This window comes from Scylla paramamosain, chromosome 18 (genome assembly GCF_035594125.1).
Source record: "Scylla paramamosain isolate STU-SP2022 chromosome 18, ASM3559412v1, whole genome shotgun sequence".
Lineage (NCBI taxonomy): Eukaryota > Metazoa > Arthropoda > Malacostraca > Decapoda > Portunidae > Scylla > Scylla paramamosain.
The window spans coordinates 5,855,826-5,876,049 of NC_087168.1; the positions used below are offsets into that span (position 1 = coordinate 5,855,826).

Genomic DNA, 20,224 nt, shown 5'->3' on the forward strand with positions numbered 1-20,224 from the left:
AGAGAGAGAGAGGGGTAGGGAGGGAGCTTGACTGACTGACAGGCAGGAGATTTTCTCAAATTCTAATAATTCATAGGAAAGTATAGACAGATCTCTGATGGAAATAGATTTGCATGAAATTTAGATTGTATATGTAAAGAGAGAGAGAGAGAGAGAGAGAGAGAGAGAGAGAGAGAGAGAGAGAGAGAGAGAGAGAGAGGTGGTGGTGTGTAGGGAGTGAGGTTAACAGCGACACATAGGCTCTAATCTGATAATTATTGGCCAACAAGCAGCGCCGCAAGCCGGAGAATCCCCGGAAAGGACAACGCCTAAACACTCAATTCAAAATGGTCAGACCATAGAAAATCTTCTAAGTACGTTCATGAAGCTACCAGGGTCATAGCCCTCTGCCAAATCAGCTCTGCACCACATGCATGTAAAAATGACACCAAACACCTTCATCCTGGTCCTCTTCTTGACAGTATTTATAACCTGCAATGGTCCAAATAGATCAACTGATACATTATAAAAGAGAGGTATAGGAGAAAGTCGCTCTTCAGGTAGTACACTCATACAATGGGTTTCACATACTTTCTCAAATTTCTTTCACATTACACAACGAGACTTAACATTATTTATCAGCTGTCTCACACCTGGTATCCAGAATTTGCTTTGTAACTTCACAAGTGTAGATTCTACCTCCGAATGGTCACGATTGTGAAAAGAAGGATCAATAATTTAGTAAATGGATGGCTAGGTGGCAAAAAAAAAAAAATACTCATCTCTATTCCAGTTTCTTCTCAGCCATTTGTTTACTCTATTGCCCACTGTAATTATACCTTCTTCATTCATCTTCGGCCTAATCTTTGGTAACGTACCTGGCAGTCTTTGCAAATATCCCTTTGCACAGTTATAATCCAAAAGATTTCTGCTGAATGCAAATCCTCATCCTCTGGCTCGTTACGTAAACTTAATATTGATTTTGTAAAAGCAGCCTTTAAAACTCTTCCTGTCACATTTGTCAGCTTGTTTTAGACGCCTAATCAGATAATGTCTACAAGACATTCCTACTGCCAATAGGTTTACTCCTTTTTGTAAACAGCTGATCAGTTATCCCTACACTACAGTTCTGACTGATTAGCCACTCAGCTCTAGCCTTGTAAAAGAGTCAGGCCCCATCTGCCAGGCAGAACTTTAATCTAATGCACTAGGAGCACATTCTCTGGTGCAGCAATCAGATATATTCCATTTTGATTTTACCCAAAACGCTTGGAAACCTCTTGGTCTGAATCTCAGCAATTCTGTTAGCCACAAAATTGTAAAACCTGAAAGATTCCTCTTGAATTTGGACTTTGACAATATCTGAATCAGTGATCTGGAAAACTGAATAAAAAAACCATCCCATCTCCTCTTCGATAAATTTTCTTAGGCGACAAGCCAATGACGCAGCACATAATTCCAGTCTAGGATTTAGCGAGCTGTTGCCAATTTGCCCTTTGAAGCCATGAGGATACTTCTGTTGGTGCTATCTGACAGTTTCCATCTTAATATGCAACAGTTCCAAATGCTTTAGTGCTTCCATCTGCAAAAAATTACTAACTCAGGGTTTCCAACTGCATTATGAGGTTTTATACATGAGATCCAAGCTCAAACATCTCGTTGAACAATGACTTCCTTTTGTCATATGTAGAAGAAGTAATATTATCATCCTAGCCAAAGATTCTCACCATCGTCTGTATTCAATGCCAATTCTCTCTGTAATTTAGTTTAGTTTAAATAGTAAGGGTTATCAATCTCAGCGGATTATAAATGCTAGCTACTTGTCTAAGAAGCATTCTTTTTGTCAGTTTCAGTGGCAGCCTTGCATAAATTTCTTCCTTTGTAAGATTGTAAGATCTACTCAATCAGTCAATTCTCTACCCTTCTCGAAAAATTCAAATATACTGTAAAAAAGAGGATTCCAACTTATATCCACCACCCTTTCATTCTTTGTATCTACAGTTCTTGAATGTAGAGATGATAGCCCTCCTCCATCCCTTAGTTTTGAAACCACTTCTTTTTTCTAACAATATCTGCTTCCTGCATCAGGACACTGGCTTCTGTATAGTCATCAACACTTGTAATCAAATCATTCACATAAAAATAACTTTCAATTAATTTAGTGGCCCCAGGGCAATCACTTTACATTTGTACAGTTTTCTGAAGAGCTATCATAGTAATTGCTCTTCCAGGCCTATCCCCAAATGTAACTTGTCAAAGCATATTGGTCAGGCTTGCGTTTAGTGTTCATTTCCCATTAATCCAGTAAATTCCTGTCGAAATCGCAGAAGTACTCCCAAAGGTATAACTAAAATGACTTACAGAGTCATATTTCTGAAGTTTCTTCTCTTTCCTGAAAGCCAATTAAAGTTAAGGTATCTTGGTCAATCCCTGGAAATTCCATTTTATCAACCAAGTGTTTGAATGTAGGACACCTAGAAGATGCACCACTCTACTGTTTTTCTCCTGAAAAGGCTTGAATTACGGTAGTTGGAATGCAGCAGTAACATGTAATAACTTTTTTATTGATTTTGCTTATTTTGACCTTGAAGACTTAATGTATGAATAACCTTTCATGAGTAGATAACTGATCCACTGCAGGACTGTCGTCGATTTTACCACTTGTCCAGCTACTTTTCTATCCCCTTGTAAGATCAGCGAGGTAGTTGTCGGTCACACAACTGTGATGACTGGAGACTGTAAGGAGTTGTCAGAAGTGACAGTTGTTGCCTAGTTTTGTGGTAGTACAGAGAGGAATGATGAGATCGATAGCAGATGGGGCATGCTATACTGCAGCAAAATTTGTAATACTGTGGTTTCAAATACTAGAAGCATACGCCCGCTCTCTTGACAGTGGCCCAGCGATCATCGATGGACATTTTTTTTTTTCAATATTTATCACACTTAGATAAACCGTTTTAAGAACGATTGCATACAGTGCATACCCAATTTCTTCTTGATGAGTCTTGACTCAAGGCACTGGTAACGTTTTTTTTTTTTTTCTTCAGAGACATTCCTACTCATCGATGTAGAAATCAACACAGTGATGCTCTGCTAGATGCATGAATAGGCTATTCCCGTAAAGACACTTCTTCAAAGAAACCCACAAAGGTACAAAAATCATCATTATGTAACGTTGTTGGCTTCCTTGTAACGTGCTGATTGTATTCACCATCACCAACACTTGGAATATTCGGCAGTCTGATCATCAGGAATTCCTTTCGTAGTTCATTATTGCCAAACCTGGAGAACCTTCATTGCGATGTCACAATAGTCAGAAATTTTAATTAACTTGGATTGAGGCTACTTTTTCTCAGTCGAAGTACTTAAGGTAAATTCAGCCGAAGAATATTTTGAGATGTGAGCTAAAGCAACACTGAATATATCCCCAAACTCCTACCATGCGAAACCATCACCACCGAACGTTGGTAGATGAAGGTCAAGCTTGAATTTATCGCCGGTAAACAATCGTTTTATGGAAGGGCTCGAATTTTCATTTTATTGCTGCCTTATCTAACCGAAAAAGAAAACACTTAGGCTTGATGGGGATGTGGTGTGAATCATCCGAAATATTTAGCAAGCTGAGTTCGTTCTGAAGGGTCTTGAATAAAGTGTGAATTAATTTTTTGCCACGTAGGTAAGATCGTCAGGTTTGGCTCTCTATCGCTGATTCTATACAGCCTTCAAGTCACTTAATCTTAGTTGCCTTTCTTTTTGCTGCAGTTCTTCCAGTCTTCAGTCTCCATCGCGTTTTTGTCTATGGTAATCGTAGTTTCAGTGGTAGAAATGGTAGTGCTAGTTGGAGTACGGACTGCAATTATGGTATTAGAAAATGTGGTAATAGTAGCAGATAGTAGTGGGTAGAGACACCTTTAGAAGTACGAGTGGCGACGTTGGTATCAGCACCTTAATGGTAAAAACAGTGCAGATGGTAGTGGTAATTAGAACGAGTTGGCGATGCCGCAACGGTGATATCAGGTTGCAGAAAAGGTGGCGTGGTTTCACCGGTGGTGGCGTGCCACAGCGGGGGCAAAGTATGGCGATAGTAGCTGACCGCAACGGTGGTGGCGGTGGTGTCGGGCCGCAACGGTGACAACAGTGGTGGCGGGGTCGCGGCTGTCGTTTTAAGAGGGCAGCGGTGTTGGCGGTGGAGGTGGGCCGCAGCGATGGTGGGGCAGCAGTGGTAGTGGTGGGAGGACAGTTGTGGTGGTGGGAGATCAGCGGTGGCAGGGGTTTTTTTTTTTGTGGGCAGCCTGATACCTTGCAATATACTCGTACTCATATGGTAATCTGCAGTCATAAAGATCATCCAAGAAAATAATTTATTATCAGTTATTATGTCTGGCCTCATGCTCTTTACTTTTTACTTTTACTTTTAGTCATATGTTGATTTTCAAAGACTTCTGATGACATGCTCATAATCTTTAATATATCTTTAATATATATATATATATATATATATATATATATATATATATATATATATATATATATATATATATATATATATATATATATATATATATATATATATATTAAGGGTGTATATGGGCAGGAGTCTTTCTCTAATACATATCTCATTGAATGTGATAGCTAGTTGAGCATTTATTATTTTTCTTAAGATATTTTCCTTATATCTTATGATTGTCTTATATTCTTTTTTAATTGGCTGTATGACTTCGCCGAAGCTAGTCATTTTCGCTAGATCGCGATTTCGGGTCCTTGACCCTTCTTCAGTAGCGAAGGTGTATCCGTGTTGACCCAGCTTGGATAGCAGCCCAGCACAGCCCGCGACAGCCGTCAGCCAATCAGAGACCAGGACGCGCAGCGGGGTGACAAGCCTACCGGTATAAATACACCTCCGCAATCAGCTTGAGCCGAACCAGAGAGAGAAGCTTCCAGACTTCTAAGAGCCTATGTAGATAGAGCCAGCAACGCACAACTCAGCCACGAGACACGCGCCAGGCTAGAGGAGCAGAGACCAGCACAAGACGCCACCATCCGACGCGCCTGTGAGCAACAGCACCTTGCAGACACAGCCTTTACAATGCGTGAATTAAAGTATGCTCTACAGCCCAGACCCGACACAGCGGCTGGCGCAGATAAAATCACATACGCAATGATACGACAAGCAGGAGAAGCTGCACATGAAGAACTTCTCAACCTAATCAACGCCTCCTACACAGCAGGAGTCCTCCCAGCTGCCTGGAAAGAAGCGACGATACAGCCTGTCCCGAAACCGAAAGATCCGGGCAAAACAAGACCCATCTCACTGCTCAGCTGCTTGGGCAAAACTGCTGAAAAGATGGTCTTAAACAGGCTGCAATGGGCTGCCGGCCCGCTGCACAACAACATATTTGCCTACACCCGGAACAAAGGGACAAGGGACTGTCTGTTTGATATGATGGCAACAATATCAGGAAGGAAGGGAGTAGTCACCTTCCTAGACATGGAAAAGGCTTTTGAGCTGGCAAATGCAAGACCAATACTAACTACCCTTGCGAGAAAGGGAGTCGCAGGGAGACTGTTGACATGGGTGGAGGACTTCCTCACTGACCGAAGGGCGCGAGTTCGCTACCAAGGGCGCCTCTCCAGTTACGAAACTTTCGAAAATGGCACGCCCCAGGGGAGCATACTCAGTCCGTACTTATTCAACACCCTAATGGAAGAACTTGTGACTCTACAACTACCAGCGGGATCCAAGATTCTCTGTTATGCCGATGACATAGCCATTATAACAACAGGGGCACACCACCTAAAGAAGGCAAATAACGTCATCTCCACTGTTGCAAAAAAGTGCAGTGCCCTTGGGCTGAAGATCAATTTCGGGAAATCAAAGGCGGTGTACTTCAACGGCAAAACACCCCAAGTGCCCCTCCAAATCGAGCCCCATGCCATAGAGTGGACATCTCACCACCCCTACCTAGGAATACTGATAGATAAAGAGCTAAACTTCAAACGACAGGTGACGACCATGAAGGAAAGGATAACCACCAGACTAAAGACCATGAGAGCAATCACCTCAACGGAGGGTGGCGCCAACTTTCAGGTTCTAAAGTTATTCTACGTACACGCCATTAGGTCCATCGTAGACTACGCGGCCCCGCTCATAGCTTCCCTAGCTCCAAACGAGATGGAACACCTCGAAAAATTACAAAATCAAGCGCTGCGCATCATGCTTGGCGCACCAGGATGGACAAAGATTGTAAATATGAGAGCCGAAGCCGACCTCCCGCAGATAAACCATCGAGTACACGCAATGAACACTTCCTTGCTCGCCAAGACACTTGCCCAGCCCAGGTACTCGGAAGTGGCCAGGAGGGTGCAACAGAGCCTCGCCCAGGATGAAGACCTCTTCACGAAAAGAACATGGGCACACACAACAGCGCAGGGCATCAAAACACTGCAGGTACAAGCACCTCTTCTCTCCCGAACAACAGACGCCCAACACCCTGATTACGAACCCCCACCGCCATGGCAGGAGCCACTATACCACTTCTCTGTAACCAGGCTGACAGCCAGCAAAGCGTCCCTCAGCGCAGACGACCTCACAGCCCAAGCTAGACAGGCACTCCGCGCCGTGGATGATGCAGACGCTGAGATATATTTCACCGATGGATCAGTCGATCCTGAGACATACAGAGCTGCTGCTGCTTTTGTGCACTGCGATAACACTGGCATCTTCCGCCTACCAGACCACTCATCAACGCTGCAGACAGAATTAGCAGCCATTGTAAAGGCACTTGACGACGCGCGACACAAGGACAAGGACGTGGTAATCCACACTGACTCCATGGGCGCGATACAGTCCCTCCAACGAGGACACACAAACGACAACATCAACCTAATCACCAGCATCCACGCTAACGCCCAAGCCATCCAGAGAAGAAACAGAAAGATCACACTCAACTGGATACCCAGCCACACGAACATCCCAGGGAACGACAAAGCCGATGCAGCAGCGAAAGACGCCCTCCTACTCCCCACTGTGACGCATCACGTAGTGCCATCCAGAGCACACATCACCAGCACAGCTAAAAATGCCTGCAGGACGCTATACAAACAAGCAGTGAGAAACCAGGCAGCAGAAGGGTCTCCGAGCTCAAACTGGTACACCATTGCAACACACAACACCCCGCCACTCGACAACACACTGCCACGACACACACGAACACGACTACACAGACTGAGACTCGGCTATCACTGCCTTGCCGAACTAAACAACACACTTCCTCTCAATTGCGAGCACTGTGACACACCCACATACACGCCACTAAGACATTACATAGAAGATTGCCCTCAAACAGCTCCATTCCTAAACATGACGCCCCATACATTATACACGACACAAACACAAACAGTCTCATAGCGCTCGTGAACGCGTTCAGGCCACCAAGGTAACTCTGAGAAAACTCTGCCGAGAACATATAATGACAACCGCATGACACATAACTGATCAGGGGAAGACTGTCCCAATAGACCACGAGAGGTGTATCTGACACTCCGCTATATGCGAGTAAGCCAGACTCCTCTTGTGGCAGGGGACCGTACTCTCCAACACCATAACGAACACATCATCTGTGGGCCGCTCTTAGGCATCAAGGCCCGCGCCACTCCCTGAGTGGCGAATCTTCCAGAACAGAACAGATCAGCTTGAGCCATTCTCTCCGACACCCTCAACACGGATAGACCTTCGCTACTGAAGAGGGGTCAAGGACCCGAAATCGCGATCTAGCGAAAATGACTAGCTTCGGCGAAGTCATACAGCCAATTAAAAAAGAATATAAGACAATCATAAGATATAAGGAAAATATCTTAAGAAAAATAATAAATGCTCAACTAGCTATCACATTCAATGAGATATATATATATATATATATATATATATATATATATATATATATATATATATATATATATATATATATATATATATATATATATATATATATATATATATATATATATATATATATATATATATATATATATATATTAAAAGCTAATATTTTATATGGTCACCCAATCCCATTCCAAAGAAGCCCCCCCCCCAAACAAAAAAGTTGCAAGTCGCTAACGTCAAAATTTAGTAGCGCAGTTCCCAAGAAAGTAGCCCAATTTACAATAAATAGCCCAATCTGGCGAGACTGGGAAGGCCATGCAGCCAAACGAGACTAATAACTCACCGGACGACATAGGCAACCAATCTTTCACAAGGAATATAATTTTGAACTCAAAATTCACTAATTTAATATCTTTAGAACAGTAATTTCCATAATATTACTGTATTTATAAATATAATATTGATATGGTTAATTTAATAGATTCTATAGGATTTCTCATATACTGTACAAATTACCATGAATACTCCCACAAAATAACAGTGAAATTTGCTCTGCCACAACCTGTCCCACCTGACGGTGGGTCAGGTTTCCCACAAACCTGTGGGCAAATCCATGAAGTCACAACACTGCAATTGCCCTGTGGGTTTAGATTAGTACGCATGTGCATTGCCTACAATTATAGTTATGCATATTCCCGCTAGAGGGCCGTGATAACTAAAAATAGATAAATAAATAAACTATCGGTGTCATAACCATCCATTTGAACCATATAGAGAGTATACAAGCATCAAGGTACTTTTCTGTCCCCATCAGTATTCAGTTTCTATTCAAGAGGATGAATGAAAAATGATAAATTTCTTTGATGTCTGATACTATTGCCATATTGCGGCGATAAGTTTATAAATGTAAATACTATCCCTTACGGTTTATCTGTCTTTTGTTAGTAATGAAAGCTAAGAAGCACTGCAAGAGACGTTCAACAAAAGATAATGAATAAGACTAAAAGACATCGGAAACATGGAGAAGTACTAGAATTACCTGGGAACCGAAACCGATGGTGATGAGCATGAGGAAGAACAGAACAGACCATAGTTGTGGGACAGGCATGAGGCTTATAGCAGCTGGATACACCACGAAGGCCAACCCTGAGCCCGATGCCGCCACCTCGTTGACCTCGACACCCATTTCATTGGCCAGGAAGCCCAACACAGAGAATATAACCAGCCCAATGAAGACGGACGTTGAACAATTGCCAAGAGCGACCGCAAACGCATCCCTGGAAAGAAGAAAAAAAGTCCATGTTGAACTCTTATCTCAATATATATATATATATATATATATATATATATATATATATATATATATATATATATATATATATATATATATATATATATATATATATATATATATTACACCATACATACATGTACTAAAACCGTCTTCCCACAGAGGGAGGGTTGCCAAGAAGAGGCACACAACTTTCACATTCACACCACTCTCGTAGCTCCTTGGGCCTCGGCGTAGAAGAGAAAGTACTCCTGTCCTCACTTTGTGGAAATCAGTCGCACAGTTTTCGTCCTTCATAGCAAGTACTCTCCCGTACCACACCCGATTGCCCCACACCTGTGTGAGACTATCGATGTGTGGTACCTCCTTCGGAGATAGCAGGCCCGTGTCAATGCTCACACACTCACAACTGGTCTCCTTTCGTTTCTGTCACTCATAATCGATCGTTCTACTATGCTCGTGTCAGTTCTCTCCCTTTTAAGGCCTATTTTATGCATCTGTTCATCCCTTGCATAGCCTATCTCGCAAGTTCACACCTCTAACACTTGTTTTTACTATCGTTTTCACTACCCTATCATCTTTTTTTTTTTATGTAGGAGGAACACCTGCCAAGGGCAAACAAACATCCAATACAAAAAAAATCCCACTGAGATGCCGGTCCCCGAATAAGGTCCAAAGCGGTAGTCAAAAAATAAAGAATAAGTGTCTTGAAACCTCCCTCTTAAAGGAATTCAAGTCATAGGAAGTGGAAATACAAAAACAGGAATGAATGATTGAGAATACTGGTTAACTCTTGCATTAGAGAGGTGGATAGAATAGGGGTGAAAGAATAAAGTCTTGTGCAGTGAGGCCGCAGGAGGAGGGGGGGGCATGCAGTTAGCAAGATCAGAAGAGCAGTTAGCATGAAAAATAACGGTAAAAGATACCAAGAGATGCAATATTGCGGCGATGAGGAAGAGGCTGAAGATAGTCATTTAGATGAGAGGAGTTGATGAGATGAAAAGCTTTTGATTCCACCCTGTCTAGAAGAGCGGTATGAGTGGACCCTTCCCCCCAAAGGCATGTGAAGCATACTCCATACATAGACGGATAAAGCCCTTGTACAGAATTAGCAGCTGGGGGAGTGAGAAAAACTGGCGGAGACGTCTCAGAACGCCTAACTTCATAGAAGCTGTTTCAGGTAGTGATGAGATGTGAAGTTTCCAGTTCAGATTATAAGTAAAAGACAGACCGAGGATGTTCAGTGTAGAAGGGGGGAACAGTTGTCACTGAAGAAGAGGGGATAGTTGTCTGGAAGGTTGTGTGGAGTTGATAGATGGAGAAATTGAGTTTTTGAGGCATTGAATAATACTAAGTATCCGGTTGTGAAAGGATTTATGTTATATCATCCGCGTACGTGACGTTCAGAGAGCCCGGTGAAGATGCAGGGAGGTCGTGTGTATATATAGCGTATGAGTTGGGAGATATTGAATTGTATGTGGAAAGTAGGTCCTGTGTACAGTAGTTAGGCAGGGAGATGTGGGCATTCTATTGTCGAGGAAATTGCAGAGGATTTTTGTGAGTATTGTTGGTATTCCAATATTATTGATTTTGTATTTTAGTCCGTTGTGCCATACGTTGTCAAATGTTTTCGACACATCTGAGAAATAAGCAGCGTTGTTCCCTGTTTCCTAATGAATGGGCGATTTTTTTTTTTTTTCAGACGTGAGCCAGCGTTGTGTCGGTGCCTGTTAGCTCAGAATCCGTGTTGTGTTGCAGGTAAGATGTTATTAAATTCTAGGTGAGTTCTGAGCCTCTTGTTTTATCATATTTTCTAGTATTTTTCCTGGAACTTCCAGTAGTGAAATTGGTCTATAGTTGAGTGAACCTGTTGTCGGTTTGTTGTTTTGATATTGATTTTATGAGTGCTCCTTTGAATTGTTGTAGGAAGTAGCCTGCTGTGTATGTGGGGTTGAAAATCTGTGCGAGGGTTTTATGGCAGATTCTGGTAGGCTGGTAATAATGGTTTTGTTGATGTAACTGTGTCCTGGCGTGTTGTTTTTAATGTTTTAATTGTGTTAATAACTTCTGTGATTTTTGATGTGGTGTAGTGTTCGCTGTTGTCTGCTAAGGTCCGATTGTAAATATGGATTGATATCATTGACGTTGTTTGCTATATATCTGTTAACCTCCGTTTCGTTTATAATGTCAAAGTGTGTGTTTTCTTCGGGACTGATAGTAAAAATGTTTTCCCATATGTTTCTGAAGATTTTTCCTTATCTTTGTTGTTATTCTTTTTGTTATATTTTATGTGAGATGTTTGTTTTGCAGCCTTTTTTTTTAATATTTTTATTCCAGAAATCTTTAGGGTCTTTGTATATGTGTACTAGGTTTGTAATGGTGTCTTCCCAATTTTTATTGTGCTATATTTTTCATTCTAATAATAGGTTTCTTTTAAGTGTGTTTATATGCCGTGAATCGTGCGTAACTCCATCCGTGAAATTCAGATCGTAGGTAGTGTAGTGTCCATTGTATTTGTTTTATTGTTGGGTTAGTTATTGGTTTGCAGATAGTTTTAACTGTTCTTGTGGGTATATAGAGTTTCACTTTCTAATATCGTTTCGTACCAAGTTTTAATCAGTGTGTCTATTTCTTCTTTATTTAGGTGGATATTGTTTATTTCGTGTATGTTGTTGTTTATATGGGTTTTAAATTTATCACTGTCAGCGGACTTGTAGTGAGGTCTAGGTGTTAATGGGATCGTTATTGGTAACATGGTGAGTTTAAATATGATGGGCAAGTGATCTGCGGCAGTGGTGGGTCCAACTTTTTATGGTGTAATTATGATATGTGAGTGTGTTTGCTAGTATGATGTCAGGTGTTGTTTGTGCATTGTGTTCTATAAATGTAGGGAAGTTTGGACCAAGGTGTACGAATTTGTTAGTGTTGATTAGCATTTCCAGTCCTTTTCTTACAGTGTTGGTGCTTTGGGTGTCTAGACAAGGGTGTTTTGCATTTAGGTCTCCAAGTATATATGTGGGGGCTGTGTTGGACGCTACACGGTGGAAGTCTATTATGGATAGGTAAGGTCTCTGAGATGGTATGTGGTGGCTATATGTATGGGTCCGGTGTTAGTTTCTATTGTTAGTTGTAGTATGTCGGCATCAAAGTTATGTGATTTTGTGTTTTATGTTAGATTTTACTGATATTGCACTGCCATCATGTAATTCGTTGCTTGTGTTTATTATATGTGTAGTGTAGTTTTGTATGCGTATTGTAGTGTTGTGTGGTAGGCCATGGCTGTTTATTAATATTATGTACGGATCTATTTCTCTATATGTGTTTGAGAGCATGCGCCTGATGGGTGTCCAGTGTGCTACATTAAGTTGTAATATAGTGAGCGTGTCCATGTTGTAAGTAATAAAACAGCAAGTTTTTTTTTTTTTTCTATGGTATTGTTCTGTGTGATATGAATATATTTGGATGAGTGTCTTTGTCGAAGCTTTGATTTAGGGGGATTGTTATGGGGTGGTGTCAATTCTTGAAAGAGACCATTTCTTATTTTGCTGTATTCGCTATCCTCCATTACACACCAGCAGTTGTTGAGATCTGTTTCATTGTTCATTAGGTTCATCATTAATTCTTGTTCTGAGAATGCTGTATTTGTATTATCTCCATTTGTATGGGCCTGTGTCTATGCCTGCTTTTATCCTCCCCAGACTGACAGTCTCTAGGCCATCCTTCGCTTTCTAGTAATGATTTGGAGTCCAGATATCTATTCTAGTGGTGGGATGTCTTCAATAAGAGTGGTTACTTGATTAGTTGACGCTCTTCCGTATCATCTAACTCATTCTGTTGTTGTGCGTGGGTGTTCTGTTGTGTTGGCTCTGGGTTAGCTGGGTCTTTGTTCCTTTGTTGGTTTTCCTGGATGTTATAGGGTTAATCGTCTGTTCTGAAGTTCAGAATTTTCTCTGATGGTGGGTTACTTGGTATTATATTATTCAATTGTAAAGCTCTGTTTAACTCTTTGTTGTAAGATCCAGGATTTACTGAGTTAATCAGATGTGCATGAATTATGCCTGACATTATCTTTGTTGCTGTATCTTTTCTATTAGGGGGCTTGATAGAGTCGGGGCTGAAATAGCTGTGTTGCTTGTTACTGTGGTGGAGTAGGTCTTGTGGCTGTCTTTTTTCTGTTGTCCTTTTTCTCCTCATAGCAATTGCTATGAGGACATTTATTTGCTAGCGTGCGGTGATCTTGTTAATTTATACATTTTTTGTTCGCCCTTGAGTTGCATTCCTTCCAATTATGTTCTTTTGATGAGCATTCAGAACAGATTTTGTAATATTTTGGCTTAGGGCATTGGGAGGTGGGATGATCTTCGAGTGAGTAACATTTAAGGCATGTGAGGATTGGGATGTATTCCTCTACTTTGATGGCATGTGGTGGTATGTTCATACTGAATTCAAGTATGCCAATCTCTGTTGCTTTTTTGGCAGCTGCTGTTTCTTTAAAGGTTATTTTAAGAATCTTGGACCTCGAAATTTTATATATGTTCTCAGTTCCTTCTTTCATCCATTTGTTCTGGGAGATTAGCTCTTCAATTTATTTTTCTGTATGGTTAAATATGTATTCATCTGTGTTGAATATTAGCGTTGTTCTTTTAGATCTGAGTTCAGGAGGGAGGATAGGATGGAAGTTTCTGTTGAGAACACCCTGCGCTGCGCCTATCCCTGTCAGAGTTTTTGCCGGAACTTAATCCAGGTGCCTTAAAGCAGCCATCTAATGGACCCTCTCGTGCAAGGCTTGGGATTCACCTTCACCACCTGGAGGACACTCCAGGTGGTCGGAGGAAAAGGTACCTGGGTGGGACTCGACCTATAGGAAGTCCCCGGTACACAGGAGATATTGCCCAGGCAGGACCCACTAAGCAGGGGTTCCCTATGCAGGACTTTGGACAAGGAATCCAGGCAGAACACCAAATGCTTTGATCCTTGAAACCGTAGCCTCGTGAGTTAGCACAGTCACGAAGGTACTGATGCTTCCTGGCTCGGCCGGTGGTGATGTAGGATCCTTGTTGTTCGTCTGGCAGGGCAGTTAGAGGAAAGCGAATCAGATTCAGATTCTGATTCTTTATTCCACGAAAGTGGTTATTAAGTACATTATATTTCACATAGCTTTACATAAATATGGAGGTCATAAAACTAAACTGTAGATTGAAATATCTTAGTATACTACTAAATGATTAAATTGCAGAATGTTGTCTTCAAAAAATATTAAGAGTATAAAATAATCATGGTAACTAAAATAGTATTTCTACACTAAAGTGCAATGTCTACCTCTAAGTAAAATAAAATACATGAATGTCCTTAAAATTATGTTTAAATGATAATAAGACCATAAAATGCTGGATAAAATATGGGTGTAAAGCTTCATCACTGCGTTTTCTAACATGTCTAAAATATTTATACAATATTTGCAGATTCGAAATGTTTCCTGAGGTTAGTCTTAAAACTGTTTAGATTTTGAGACAGGGTGATGGTGGATGGGAGTTGGTTCCACAACTTAGGACCCAACACAGTGAGGTCCCTGGCACCGCTGTCTGTTCTGGTCCGGGGAACATGCAAGTTGTTTCTTTGTCTAGTTTTACTGTTTGTCACATCATTTACAGTATTAAAAGATAAAAAGGATAGAAATCCATCAGGATAACATCTTCGTAAAGTTTTATACATTGTTACGCAAATGTCAAACATATGTTTCTCCTTAACCCTGAGCCATTTAAGTTCTTTAAGGAAAGGTGATGCACGGTCATATTTCCTGCCACCTCCCACTGCTACTTTAGCTGCAAAGTTTTGAAGTTTCTGGGCCTTACACAGAAGAGTTTCGTTTGTTGATCCCCACACTTGAATGCAGTAATATATTGTGCTTAATGCAAGTGATTGAGTAACAAGAATTCGTGTGGGTTTATCAAAACATTTACTAATTCGATTTATATACATTAATATGCCTGTCACCTTCTTCTGTAACTCATTTAAATGAACATCAAACAACATATATTTATCAAAATACACTCCTAAATTCTTAACATGATAACTTGGAAGTATGTTCTCTCCATCAAAATGTATGGTAGTGTCAGGAGGAATCTTAGCTAGGAGTTGGCGATTGCCTAGGAAAATACATTGCGTTTTACTTGGATTTAAAAGTAGGCCATTACTCAGAAAATAGCGTTTACATTGTCTTAGAGTTATTTCAGCATCATTAATGAGTTGATGGATATTATTAACTGTGCCTTCGTGTAATATTTGAGTATCATCCGCGTATTGCACTATGAAACCATTAACATGCTCTGACAGATCATTTACATAAATGCCGAACAATAGCGGGCCAAGAATTGAGCCTTGTGGGACTCCATAGTTCACTTTCTGGTCTTTAGATATTGCCCCATTCAAGCGGACAGACATGGTTCTGTTGGTCAAATAATTATCTAACCAGAATTTACTTATGTTGAGCTTCTTGCATTTATTCAAAAGAATTTTGTGACTAACACTATCGAAAGCTTTGGATAAATCACACAAGGTTAATAGTGATATTTTTTTGTGATACATATTATTGTATATTTTATTCGTAATAACAGTGAGAGCTGTTTCTGTTGATAATCGAGGCCTAAAACCATGTTGGGAATTTGAATGGAGTTTCTTGGTTTCTAAGTAGCATGCAAGTTGATGAGCAACAATTTTCTCTATTATTTTTGACACAATAGGTAACAATGATATAGGTCTGTAATTATTTACAATATTGGTATTACCGGATTTGAAAAGAGGCATGATTACTGCATGCTTCCATTGTGTGGGGTATATGCCTGTTACAAGGGAGGTGTTAATGATGCACGTCAGGTAGGCGGCAATGACATAAAGAGCATCCTGCAGGAATCGCAGTGATATACCATCAGATCCAACAGATCGGGTTTTGTTGAGGTGTTTAATTGTCAAAATAACCGTGTTAATGCTCACAGGTTCTGGTCTAAAGTGAAGTGTAGGATCAGTATTAGAGTCATTAAGATTTATTGTTGAATTACTATTAGCTCCAAGTAATTCCTGTGAACGATTATAGGTCGTCTCACCAACACTGGAGAAGAAATTGTTGAATTCTTCTGCTTTTTCCTTTACATTATCAAAGTCATAAGTGTTAGACTCATTTTTTTGACAAGGAATAATTTCCTTAACGACTTGCCATATAGAAGAGGTTTTCCTTTTACAATCTATAATCTCTTTTTATAGTAATTAGATTTAGTTTCACTAATCTTTGTCTTTACAAGATTCTTCTTTGTTTTATATACTTGTTGCAAGAAACTGTTCTGTCTGTCATCTTTGAGTCTAATTTGTGTTTCATTCCTGTCTTTGATTGCATTTCGTAACTCATCATTCATCCAGGGTGTTGGTGGTCTTTTCACAACTTTTGTCACCATCGGAGCGCACATATCCAGACAAAGGATAAAAACTTCGTTAAAAATAAAAACTTGCTTGTCAACGTCATCTGTTAAAAATATATCATTTAAACGATACACGTTATCAAGGAGGAGGGAGGAGAAGATGTCACTGGTGTAATAAGTCAGCTGTCTGAAGGTTTTGGTGACAGGGAGGCGCTTTGGTTTGCTGACTTTAACAGTAACAGAGATGAGGTCATGGTCTGCTATTACTTGGGGTACGACATTATTAGATGCAATACACTGAGGTGTGTTTGTAATGATAAGATCAAGAAGTGTAGAGGTCGAGGAAGTTATTCTTGTAGGTGTGTCTATAATTTGAGTTAGGCTGCTATTCTTAATAATCTTGCCAACTTTGTTTCCCTTCGAGAGCAGATCGTCATTAAAATCGCCTAAAATGAAAACCTTTTTGTTTTGCAGACACACCTGTTTGAAAACATCTTGAATGTATTCAAAAGACATAGCCAGCGCCTTAGGGTGACGGTACATACACCCAACTATAATTGAAGGAAATTTCTTACGTTGAACTTTAATCCAGACATCCTCCACTCCCTCCTGCTTTGGTACATCAATATTAATTAAGATAGGGTTTAAAACACTTTTTGCATATATACATGTTCCTGCTCCTCTTCCATTGTCATTTCTAAAAACCTTATAGTTAGAAAAATTTATAAAAATATCTGGAGTATGAGACGTTAACCAAGATTCACTCACGCATAAAACATCAATATTTCTCTCAATGACTAGTAATTTTACTTCGTCCAGACTAGAAAGTAATGACTGAGCATTGATGTGCTCAATGGTCAACTCATCCTTTTTTGGGTAAACAATGTGAGTATAAGCGGCGTCCCTCACTTCATGTCTAGCGGCTATACCTTCTTCGCCAGTGTCCTATGCGCTGTATTGTCGACATAATTTTTGTTTGTGTCCTAATTGATGACAAAGACCACATGTCAGTTTATAGTCAAATCTACACGTGGCCTGATGATGGTTAAACTCGCCACAGTTGTAACATCCACGTGTGTGTTTGGTGTTTGTGCGAGTGCACGGCACTGGTTCATATGTGGTGTGACTCTCGTGAGTGTTGTACCATGTGTATGGTGTGGTGTGGTTAGGTGTGATGTGGCTCTCATGGGTGTTCTGCCCTATGTATGGTGTAGTGTGGTGTGATAGGCTCCACCTCTGCCTGGTATTCATATTCACTAAATTCATATTTGTTAGGGTACTTCTGTTTCTATTTCTTTTATTTTTATCATGATTGAAAGCAGCTGTATTTAGTTGTTGCACTTGGAATACTGGAGTGCGTGCCGCATTGTGTGGGTGCTGTGTCGGTTGTTTTCCCAAGGCGCCAGAGGAACCACGCCCGCCGCTCGCACCGCACCAACCTGCATCTGCCTGCCCCCGCCCTACTGGCGTGGTGGTGGTGGCGGCAGGACACGTTGCGCGGGCAGCGCGGGGACGGCGTAACTCTTCCGGTGGAGCAGTATTGGCGTGATAAGGCACTTGTTAGCCGGGAATACCACGGGCGTGATAACTACCCCGCCGTGTTGTGTGATGGAGGGTGTGTGAGGTGTGTGAGGAGGTGGTGGGCGTGTGTGTTGCTGGCCTTGATACGTTGATGTTTGCGATGTTGTTGCTTCTGTTGTTTTTGTTGATGTTTTCTGGGTTTATGTTGCTTAGGTTTCTTTTAACGTGATCCCAGTTTGAGCACATGTTAAACATAGGACACTGTTTTCTTATGATATCCATCAGTTTTATAACTCCTAATCTATTTAACAAAGAATTTGAATCCTGTTTTAGGTCAAAGCAAAGATCATCTACCTTACCAGTGCCAAGACTGAATGAGGAAACAGTCTCTATAATATTCACACCGTTTGCCTTGCCCCACTTTAGTAAATGTTCATTATACTCTTCCGTTTTTGCATGCATTTCTTCGCACATCGGTGATGGCACTATCTGGCAAACATATATGTTCATGTTGATATTTTTTTTCTTTTAGATCACTAATAAGGGCACCTAGATTGTCAAGAATGATTTCTGGAGTTTGATCTTCGAGTAAATCATATGTGCCGTTATATATTACACACTCAGAGGGAGCCTTCACCAATCTTTCCGCCACCCAGCTTCTCAGTAAGTCCATATTTACCTCGGGGATAGTCCTGACCCGGCAGGAGTCCTGGAGGTCAGAGGCCAGAGCGTAACACCCGCCGTAGGTTAGTGTCGCCGAGCAACAGACAGCTCCTAGGTGGTGGTGGTGGTGGTGGTGATGGGCAGGCAGGGTGTGACGGCCACGTGCCCCACAACTGTGTTGCTCCAACTCCGTGACGCGCTGCTGAAGTACTTCTATGGTGTGATAAGCTGCTTTCATTTCAACATTTAATAGTTCCAGTTCCATGTCCTTTGTTTCCAATTTCGCTGTAATCGTGTCGATTTTTCTAGCAATATTATTCATGTCTACACTATCTTTGCCTGGAGAGATGGGAGGCACGAGTGTGAGGTGACACGGATCCGAAGGTGTTTGCCGCACACCCAAGTGACAGCCGCAAGTCTGGTATTGGGGTCAACTCAGGCCGCTGGCGGATGGGCGCGGGTGAGAGACCTTGCAGGTACCGTGACATTATGCTGTCATTGTCCAGTGTGGTGTCTGTAGGCTGTGATGGGGTGCTGCCAAGGTCCGGTGTAGCGTCAGGGTTCTGTGACAGGGTGCTGCCAGGGTCAGGCGGTGGTGTGGCGCCAGGCTGCTCCGGCAGGGTGCTGCCAGGGTCCGTTGCGGCGCCAGGGGGCTGTGGCAAGGTGTCAGGCGGTGGTGTGGCGCTAGACTGGTCTGGCAGAGTGCTGTCAGGGTTTGGTGTGGAGCCAGGGTTTAGTGACAGAGTGCTGCCAGGGTCAGGGGGTGGTGTGACGCCAGACTGCTCTGGCATGACGTCGGGGTGAAGTGCCTGCTCAGCAGCGGGTGCTATGCTTTGCTTTGCAGGATCAAGAGCTGTTGTCTGCTGTAGTTTATGTATTATCATGTCAATAAGCTCATGTTTCTTCTTCCATACTTTTATCAGTCCCAACTCCCGACATCGTTTTTGTAGATCCGATACTTTGCATTGTTCTAAAAATTCTCTATATGGTAACTGGTACAAAGGTTCACCGCTGGCCTGTGTTGTCATTGTTGCCAGCGTGTATTATACAATGGCGCCTGGTTGATGCACATATAAATATATAGTACTAGGCAGCTGCGTATATAGGCTTTAGTATGAAGTGGTGAGTGCTGGTTGTCAGGGTGGCGTCGTCGTTTCCTTGGTAACAATGACGTCACTTCGGTACTCAGTGCGCATGCGCCAACTGAGAAAAATTTGTCAAGGAGGGTTTTGCCCAGAACTTCAAGATTTCACAGGCGAAATATGACAGTCCCAAAACCCGTCACCTTCCAAACTATGCCTATACGCTCTTACGGTACTTATGTGCCTTTTGTGTTGTGCTGACGGGCTGGAGGTACATAATTAGGCCTCACAATCAGGAAAACCGAGGAGTAGGCTCAGCAGAGGTAAACAAAGCGGCCATGAGAGAGAGAGAATCGGCGAGCTGGTGCCAGGAGAGAGCGGGGCAGAGTTGTTTACC

The 20,224-nt window shown here is 41.7% G+C and overlaps 1 protein-coding gene across 7 annotated transcripts in view; it reads right to left on the bottom strand.

Moving 5' to 3' along the window:
- LOC135109055 (sodium- and chloride-dependent glycine transporter 1-like) overlaps positions 1–20,224 on the bottom strand; it is a 158,076-nt gene that overhangs the window by 57,668 nt on the left and 80,184 nt on the right. For all 7 annotated transcript variants that reach the window (XM_064020059.1, XM_064020063.1, XM_064020062.1 and 4 more), the window contains one exon: positions 8,901–9,138. In XM_064020059.1, the coding sequence (XP_063876129.1) occupies positions 8,901–9,138 (238 nt within the window). The remainder of the gene's footprint in view (positions 1–8,900; positions 9,139–20,224) is intronic.